The sequence below is a fragment of the Lottia gigantea genome, assembly GCF_000327385.1.
Source record: "Lottia gigantea unplaced genomic scaffold LOTGIsca_1, whole genome shotgun sequence".
NCBI classification, from domain to species: domain Eukaryota; kingdom Metazoa; phylum Mollusca; class Gastropoda; family Lottiidae; genus Lottia; species Lottia gigantea.
Window position 1 is genome coordinate 6,549,058 of NW_008706746.1, and position 10,755 is coordinate 6,559,812.

At 32.1% G+C, this 10,755-nt stretch overlaps 1 protein-coding gene across 1 annotated transcript; it reads left to right on the forward strand.

The window, feature by feature from the left end:
- Positions 1-8,850: 8,850 nt before the first annotated feature.
- On the forward strand, positions 8,851-10,281 carry LOTGIDRAFT_63713 (hypothetical protein; the record flags this gene model as incomplete). The annotated part of the gene is made up of 1 exon (XM_009045812.1): positions 8,851-10,281. A coding segment is annotated over one exon (1,431 nt), but the record flags the coding sequence as incomplete, so codon positions are not given.
- Between the last annotated feature and the right edge of the window lie 474 nt (positions 10,282-10,755).

Here is a 10,755-nt window from a genome sequence, read left to right on the forward strand (position 1 = left end):
GGCATTTTCTTTTATCTAGGTCATTTTCAAGGAACTATGATAAAAACCAATAAGTGAAGATAATTATGATAAAGATTTCATCAGGAAAAACCAAGATAATGTCATTATGCAAGTCAGATCAGTTTATTTAGGAAATTTAACACAGTTTCTTAATTGACAAGATTTCAACTGTTATCAACAGTTTCATATAAAATCTTAAAAAGAACAACTGAAATAGTATGATTTTCATTTGATTGACATGATTTGAATCTATAACTAACTAAATTTTGTTATACACAGTGTAAATAGAGGCTCAATGAATAAGAAATTCAGTGTTCAGATTCATAAATATATCAAGGCCCAGGAAGTTTCAGGAAGTGCATGTTTCAGTTTATCTGTATTGTCCTAGCAAAAGTTTGTACATCTCATTTGGGGTTACTGATCATCATTGGACTAGTAATAGATTACCAAAGTATTAAAAAAAGTTAAGTTAGCTATTATTTGCATAGACTTTAGAAAGAGAATGATGAATTGTCAATCATATTTGTAGAATAATATTTAGTGTTTTGGAAAAGATAATTATGCCTTGTCTCACTGGCATTAATGGTACTGACAAACAAAAACAACCTGTGATTTATGTTAGTTGTACAATGTTTATAACAATAATAGTAACCACCCACAACTGACTTAATTCTTGCATTCCTCTCTACTGCTTAAATCAAGTCTAAATGTCAAATTTAACTACATACACACTGAGAATTCTAACAACTTCATTCACTAACTGGAATTTTAAGAATCTCTTTGATATGTGTCTTTTGGTGTTAGTACTACTGTCACACAGCTGTCCTTTAACAAAATTAACAGTTAAAGGCTCCCGCAGACCCGCACACGGAAAGAAGTTGATGCGCCAATAGCGCAGGGCCAATGACGCGCTACTTTCTTAACACACTACTCCATGTACACGATGAGCCCTTCACACTACTATATCTGACGTTAGCCTAGCACATGATCAATCAAAATGGCGGACTACTACAGTAAAAGTTTAAGCGATCCATAGGTCTACAAGTTTATTAACCGAGATCTTACCAGTTTCCTCAAAGACTGTGGCTAATTTTTGAATTCAGGGGTAATCTTGCCATAATTCAACAAATTTATCCTCAAGGATTGCTTCTGTCACCACTTCTCTGGGCGCCGCCCATACATGTGTACAGGTCAGGAAAAAAAATCTGGAGATTTGCCTTGAAAAATCTGGAGATTGGGTGAAAAGTCGGGAGATTTTTCCAAAGCGCGTAAATTCGTGATTTGAAACTCCAAGTTGATTGTTTTTTTCTTTTTTTTTCAAATAGGCTGTAAGCCTTGTAAATTAATTAACTAGATGACACAGTTAAAATTAACAATCTATAATTATGGATAATTCTAGAAATAGTGCCTGATATTTCAAATTTAGGGGCCCAAAAAAAATTTGATATTATCATTCTTCAGTATTGATTGAATCAAAAATAATGTCAAGTTGAAAAGATGTTTGAAAACAAGAAAGCAAGCATGATCCCAGCCCTCTAAATTAAATGGTACCGGTAGGCCTACATGTAATACCATATTAAAAATCAGTATGCTCTAAAAGCAATATTTAGTAAATAATATGTACTGGCAATGTTACTTTTTTAAGGTGTAATTCATGACATCTTAAATTCTCCAGTGCGATCATTAAATACTTTTCCTGCAACACTCTCACGAAGTATTGAACTGAATTTTCCGCTTCCATTTTGACGTTCTTCATAATGGAAAGACTTGTAATAAGTAAGCCCGTTATGCAGGCAATATAATGAATGTAAAATTACAAAACGATTTTATGAACCGAAGTTTGAGTTTACATAAGAATTAGACATCCAGTGGCGTATGATAATCTACCGATAATGAAAAATAATTCTGAAACGACGTCTATGTTATATAGGCCTATTATAGACCTCGCAGATTGACACTGACGGTATAAAATACTGAGAAGACTTCAAGGTTTCGTTTTTTAGTAAAAGTAGGGCTACCGTAAAATTTATTATAAAAGCGAAAGTAGAATCTACTGGATGTTGTTATAAATATTGTGTCGTGGGCTTAAAATACACATTATCGGCTAAAATAGATCAAATTACCATCTTAATTGGGGGATTAATTAATCAGGCAATGATAATATTATTACGTGATGAGATTAACGCGTGTTACCGGCAATTAAGATACAAGTGATGATAGATATTTTGTTGATTTATGGTAGAGAATTTGAACATTGAAAACGGTAGGTCCCGTGAAAATTGGATCAGGAAAAAAAACAAAAATCGATAGAATCGGGTGTCCCGCCGGTAGAGCAGCATGCAAAAGCGGTAGATTACACATGTATGGCGCTGCCATGCAAGTTGTGTTCGTCGTCTGAGAAAGTTACGCTTGGTTACTCACACACAGGTGCCATCGGATATTTTCCCACAACTACGCGTGGCCAAATGCACACTGAAAATTACCCGCATATGAAGCGCTACTAGTCAAGCGTAATTGCTGCTGCACCAGTTTCTCCCCGTGTGCTGGCACCTTACATCTAAACATAGCAAAAGACAATGGCTGACACAGTTTTACATAAGAATGAATAGATATGATTATGTTACAGAATACATAAACAGTAAAACTGATAGGGCTAAATTTTAAGCTATAGGCTACAGAATATAAAAATCAAATTTGGGCATTATCAGATGGTAAAGAAAATATTTGGAAGTATAAGTCATTTAAAAAAAAATTATCATTTTATATCATCGCAAATATAATGCTCCTTTTAATTGTGATAATTATGTACTGAAAATTGTTTCCAAGAGCACCAGGAAAATGTATCACTCAAAAATGTAAATATGAATACTTTGGAAAAACTGAGAAAATGTGAATATGCATCTTTAGACATACGTAAGCTTACACATACATTCATAACTAAATAACCTTTGGATTATAGTAGTGAGAAGTCTTTATTGAAGTTGATGTATAGCAACAGTTGGTCAGGCTGTCTTAGTACTAAACATTATAAGGTTCTGATGAAGATAAACACATTGTATTTGATGTGTAGTTCTAGCCATTTAAATAATTCCTTGGAGAGTCTGAAGATCACATCCAGTTCATTGATTTGTAGCACTCTATTATCAAACAAGTTTATATTGTTCATGATATACTTAAAATTTCCTCGTTAAATTATCATATCTAATAACATTATCATTTCAGTACATTGTTGTGTCTAATATCATTATATGAATTGTTGTGTCTAATAACATTATCATTCAGTGAATTGTCATGTCTAGTAACATTATCATTTCAGTGAATTGTCATGTCTAGTAACATTATCATTTCAGTGAATTGTCATGTCTAGTAACATTATCATCATGTCTAATAACATCATTTCAGTGAATTGTCATGTCTAGTAACATTATCATCATGTCTAATAACATCATTTCAGTGAATTGTCATGTCTAGTAACATTATCGTCATGTCTAATAACATCATTTCAGTGAATTGTCATGTCTAGTAACATTATCATCATGTCTAATAACATCATTTTAGTGAACTGTCATGTCTAGTAACATTATTATTTCAGTGAATTGTCATGTCTAGTAACATTATCATTTTAGTGAATTGTCATGTCTAGTAACATTATCATCATGTCTAATAACATTATCATTTCAGTGCATTGTCATCTATATTAACATTATCGTTTCAGTGGGTTGTTTTAATACATTTTTTTCATGAAATGTTATGGATGAAATTTAATATTTATCAAATTTTACAATTTCGTTTGTTTTGAAGTGAGATTTGTTATTCCTCAGACTATTGAAAACCTGTTAAACTTTTATTGTGTTTATATGAAAAACGTTTTAGCATTTAATCTAATTATTATGTGAACTTGACAAAAATCATACAAAACCAACTGACATAAATATCAAATATTTAAGTATAAATATACAATTTATCTTAGGTATTAATATTGTCTCAAATCAAGATAATCACATAGCTCTAGAAAAAGAGTTGACAATTATATGATCTTTAACTTGAAATATGCCACACACTGGCATAAATCCTGCCTGTCAATTTACTGACCTAAGAATTAAATTATCAAATTTAAAATATTAAGTGAAAGTAATTTCAATGTTAAATTCACTATCAGATATAATGTAATGTTATTAATATCAATGTATACTAAGAGTAAAATAGGAAAAAGAGTATTGATTGAGGAATTTGATATTTGGCAGTGTTCCAGGATGTCTGGTGTGGTAAAATAATGAAATATTGACTGGACGACATGACTTGTGATTCTTAAGTGATAAAATCTCCCCTCCTACTATCAGTATTTCCTCTCTTCTTATTCATAACAAAGATTTCAATGTAATATTTTAAGTTCACCACTAATATATGGCTAATATTACTGAAATATTGTTCTATATAATCTAGGCCAGCAGTGATATCTAATTAATTCTACTTCCCCGTATTTTATATCCTGTAAGAAAATTGTATGAATCTTTTTCTTAAATCTTTATGAATAATTTTGTCAGACAAGGATAATTACATACATCTAGGGAAAATTCCAATCATGGACAAGACTAATTTTTGGGTGAATAAATTGTAAAATTAAAAATGTACAAATCAAATGTGTGTATGTTCAAATTTTTTTTTTTAGCTTATGTCTGTCTGTCAGGTACACTTATGTGCAGTTGTTTTCACCATTCCAATCTCAATAGACAAGTAAAGTAGTTCCTGTAATTCTAGGCTTATAATGTCAAAAGTACCATTTTGCTCATTTATGATCATGTTGGTGTATTATACAAATTGTTAAATGTTCATATTTTGCAAAGTAATATTTGAGGACATCTGGTCATTGGTTGCTTTAAAGTTTTCCTACTTTTCTTTAGACAATTTTTTTCTCACTAGGAGCCTAAGTTAATAACCTGTAAAAAAGTTATTTCGATACTGAGGTAGATGTTAAAGGCTGATGAAGTTATATTGACATTCTGTGTTTAAGACATGTCAAGAGCCTGGTTGTTCAATTTCTGTCATTTGTTTTGTAGTTAATTATTGATTGGCTCAATCAGGTAAAACATGTTTACTTTCATTATTAGGTCAGATTGACATATTTTTGAGAGCATTTGGAATAAATAGTGATTGTGTCCAGCACTCTTAATATCAGTGATGTAATTAATGATTTGATCAAGGTCTGATCTATGAAAGTGATATTTATAGATTGAATTGAGCTCTATCATCTTATAAAGGATATATGTAGATGATTCTGTCCAATTAAGTTTGCTATGAATTATATTTATTTATATCAGCTTGAATACTGGACTATTCCAATTCATTTTGATTTGGTCTCTCTGTGCACGACCATTTTCTCTCATTCTCTTAGACCTTTAGAATATTAGCTTTGTAACAATATTTGATGGCAAGGTCTGGATTTGTTTGTTCTTCTTTGATTTCAATTCAATGGGAAGGGTCAAGTACTTGATATTAGTCATTGACTGTTGAGTGAATGGTAGACAATGACTGAGTAAGTTATGGTACGATATAAGGTGTTTTTTTTCAACTCCCTTATTTTACAGTTATAAATTGATTCATTACGTTTCATTATGGTGAAATCATTGACTAAACTATTTATGGAGTAAACTTAACATGTTTAATGAGATGAAAGATAGATGATCCTTTCTTGGCTCAGTTTCTCTTCTGTAGAGCAGTAAGCAAAATACAATATTGGTATCTAAAAATGCCCCAGACAAGGACTTTTCCTACATTTTGTGAAGAACCTTTCTTGTATGACGTGCTTATGCTAGCATGTTTCCTATCCTAGTTCTGCATAATACTCAAAAAGATATGTATGACTGTTTAAAACGGTCTGTGTCTAGACTATTAGCTTGTATTAACAGCTGTAAAAGTGTTTAACTAACTGGATAAATTGATGTGAAGTATTGGCAATGAGTAAAAGAAATATTTGAGGTTTGAGTCATGATGAAAGAGTTAAGAAATAGTAAGATTAGTTGTTGTGTATAGTATTGTTACTGTCATTAGCCTGATTTAAGATTCTAGCTAGGTCATACTATCAGGTACAAATTATATTGGTATGGTATGAATCACCTGGCTATTACTAAAATCATGACTTCCTGTTGCATGCTCTGTACTGAAAATCATCCATTTGATTTTTGGAACCATAGAATTATTTGCTGCCATATATATATCATTTAAGCCATTGTTTATAACTGGTCTATTTTATCTCACTTTTTCATCTACAATTGATGCTCTCAGGTTTTCCTTTATTATACCCAGAAAATCAGAAATTCAGAATAATGGCCAGTGATAATAATGAAAACATTCTGTAAAAATCAATGGTAATATCTGAGATATAAATTTGACCATCAACTTAGACTGGCATTAACCATGATCAGTATTTTGATCTATTTTAATCTCAGAATCAGGCTTGATCTAGTCTCATTGTTTTGAGGATGACTTTATAATGCATTGTTCTGAATAATATGTAACAGTAGGTTAGAATATAGTTGTAAAATAATAAAAGTCTGTAAAGAAGTAACTAAAGGACCAGAGTGTTTATATATACTACAAGTTAAATGTCAAGAGGTTAAGGTAAAACATGATAACTATTTCACCTATTTATCTAGAATTTAATTTAGATACCTTTTACACCTCCTCTTAAATTAACTTACAATAACCTTAAACTGGATCTCATTTTCAGTATAGAACCAGCTGATTAGTTGATTTTCTGGTGTGTTGGCAAAAAAAAAATCATGATATGAAAGTGTCCTTGTATGAGAGGGTGGCTCATATCAACCATACTACTGTCAGAATCTAAGAGCAACTTAATTTTAACAACATATAAGAGAATCTAGTTGACCTAAGCTTGACTCAAATATTGCTGTGCCAGTTGTCAGGTGTTCATGTTATCAATATGAAATTATGCTTAATTGATATGTTAATATGGCCATTGATTTTACTGTTTAATGGAGTTTATCTATGGACAGGAACTCAATATCCTGTTGATAAAATCATAATAAATAAATATAATATTGATGACTAAACAATTCTGGCTGTTTACTTCTGGTTACAATGTTACATAGTATTTTGGATTGTTAATTAACTAAAACTTACTGTGGCATTTAACAAATAGCCATTCACCTCAAACAATAGTTTCCTATTTTTAACAAAATTCACTTTTATTGTTAGCATCTTTCAGAAGCAAAAATAAACAATACAAATTTATTGAATTTGGAAAATGTTTGTTATTACATTCAATTAATTCTATATTAAAATACAGCAAATAAAAAAAAATAATGATGGGATGGAATGGTGATAAAATTATTGATCATAAATATGACATATGTTACCTTTAAAATCAATAAAACCACATTCTTTTCACCTGAATCATACCTAAATATCGAATATTGTATTGGTGAAAAATATTTTATTGACAATCATGATTTATATAAGAGCTCAAAGGGGGGCAACTATAGGGAACCAAAGCTACAAATTGATATTAAAGTTCAAAAAGTATACTCAGACCATGATTTCTGTAGCCTACAACTTAATGTATGTTTATAAATATCTCATTGGGTGCAATCCTAGAAAAACCATGCTTTAAGTAAGCTACTTTAAAATTGTCAAGAAAAATTATTTTTTCAGTGAGATTTTCTATATATCAAGGGAAGTAACTATATTTCTCATAAACTCTGTTTTGTTTATTTCAGGATTTAAAAGTTGGGATAATGAAGGCACAGGTGTAGATATTAATGATGAATTGGCACAGATTGCAAATAGAGCATCTCTTGGTGAAGAAGGACCTAATGGTGGGTATAAATGGCTCTTTGTAAAACATTTCTGTAGGCTATCATATTAGAAAATTCTAACAGGGATTCAAAAGTTTTTAACCTTTATATTTAGCATTGATATTTTCAAAATACAAATAGTAACATGACAAGTGAAAGATACCGTACAAAAAACTTTTGCATCCCTACCTTTCAAAGAAATTGCACTTCACTTTTGTTATGAGTCACCAAGCATTCAATGCATGCATCATCAGAATCAAATGCATAGTTCTTATTGTGTGGAATAAAGGAAGTTCTATCAACCAGGCGGTCAATATTCTTTCTGTTAAAGTAATCTGATTTTCAATTTTCTGAATCAAGGTTCAGGTATATATAAGTATACTGAATTACATTTATACTAATTTCCACATATTTTTCTACATTGTTAGTTGTCACAAAAGGAGGTAAGAGGCATGATCAAATCTCCAAATTCGGTCCCGAGCTTAGCTCTCATTTATTTTCATGCCATTTCATTGTAGATAGTTAACATTAGATTGATTAGCATGATCTCATTCTTTTGAATTCCTTTGAAAATGCACCAAATTATATTGTTGATTTTCATCCCAAATCTTTTATTAGATATTCTTCAGCTTATGAAACATTTAGTTTTGTTTACTTTTAAATATTTTACAATAACCCAAATTTTCTTCATTTCAGTTACTTTAATTTACTTTCATTTTCTTGTTCTAAGCATTTGTAGAAAATGATACTTGAATGTAGAGCAATTCTAAAAACTCTGTAAAAACTTTTAAATCTGATTTGAATGCAAAATTAGACGTTTCGTGCAATGTTTTTCTTCCGTGGGTGTTTTCATTTGTCGACCATGATCTGACAGAATTTATATGCATCACATGTTCTAGCATTTAATATTCAATTAATCAAATGCTCTATTCAATATGAAGTTCCTGTACTAAATGTGTGGAAATCTTGGTTAGTCACTGTTCAACACAACATCTTAGATTTCTAATTCTCAGATTTTTATTTTTTTTATTTTTCAGGAGAACGGTTGATAAGACACGGTTCTGATAATGTAGCTGTTGAAATTTTGATCGATCCTCAAACACAGAGCGTTACCAACGCCTTGAAAAGTTTTCTAGTCTTGCCAGTGCCAAATAAATTTTTGATATTTGCTGGACATGCCTTTAAAGGTTCTGGAGATTGGGTTCTTCAAGATGGAATCTTCACATTTAAGAAATTAGCACATATCCTGAATGATGCTGAAGTTCAAACAGCATTAAAAGATCAGCTGAATGCTTCTCTTACCATGCATTGCTTGGCCACCGGGGATTGGAACAGTAACATTTCAAAACAAGAATTCTCGAAAATTATTTCTTTACATGTAAATCCATCTGAGAAATTAGATAATGTACATGGTATATTACAATTTTCTACATATGTTAGTAGCTTTATAAAAGTTAGAAACCTAATGGATATGTTACCTGCCTCAGATGTTATTGGCAGTATTAGCTTTAATAAACCTACATTATATATTTTTCCTGGTTGTCAAGGAGATGCTGCTCTCTTTGGCATCAAAGGCTTTCATTTATTAGTAAATGCTGGTTTTAATAGAAAGGCATGCTTTTGGGATTTTACACGCCATTTAGATAGAATAGATGCTGTTTTATTGACACACTTGGGTGCAGATAATCTTTTTGGCATAAATTCAGTATTAAAAAGAAAATGCCTGGAAAATGCACATCCTGAAATAGGTTACATATACATGAATGGTGTAGAAAACATCAAAACTGATGGAGTTGATAATGGTAACAACAATAATTTACTAATCAACTTAGCTGAGGAAGGTAGTGAGTTGTTTGAAATGTCAAAGAAGTTAGGTGTCACACCTCACCCATGTACACGTGGTGAGAAAGTAACAACTTTAGATCCTATCAACTTGTATCATAAAGTAGGTCATGGATCATTAGATATGTACATACTCAATCCAGTCACAGATAGCAAAGAGTTGAAGGAATTTTTCCAGCAGTGGACAAAGAAAGTTGGTCAATTTGGTACCCATCAAGGATTCCCAATGCCAGACATGTTTTCCATCTGTGCATTGTTAGTTTGGAAACCAACCAATCCTGAAGAAAAGATCACCAGGGTGCTTTTTCCAGGAAATTGTCCTCAACATAAAATTATTGAAGGTTTAGAGAAAGTAAAGAGTTTAGAAATCTTTAAACATTCATCATGTACTGGTAAGGATCTTCTGAAGCCTGTCAGTGGAGCCAAGAAAGCAGGGGCCCCTGCCAGTCGTGTATCTGCTACTAAATCAGCAACCAGACCTGCCTCTGCACCTGTCAAAAAAGAAGTCAGAAAAAGTCCGACAAGGACTCCAACAAAAACACCAACAACTCCAAGATCATCTCCCCCTAAAACTAGTAAACCAGACTCTGTTAAGAAAATTCCAGCAAAACCCAAGGATACTCGAAAAGAAAAGTCTGACAAGCCAAAGACACCTTCATCTAGTCCCTCTAAAGCATCAGGTGCTTCTTCATCACCTGCTAAAAGTATAACCCCAGTTGCTACTCCTGTAGAACCTGCTTCTCCTGCAAGTCATGCTCCTGAGCCAGCAGTGTCATCTGCTGTTGATGCTGTTGGAATGAATGGATTACCTGAAGGTCTTCCTAGTCCAGATCAATATGCTGCCATTCAAACAGGTGAAGCATCTGTTGCTTCACCAGCTGATCCTCAAGTAGACTATAGCAAGCAACAGCTAGCTGATTTGGGAATATATGATGAAGATGATGATGTTGGAGCTTCAGATGGAGGCATTGCCCATGATAGTTCAAATTCTCAACCAGTTGGCTCTTCAGTGGATGAAATTGATGAAAATATCCCTCACAATTTACCAGAGCCAGTTGCTGTATCTGAAAATGCATCTGTGGAACCAGATTTGTTACAC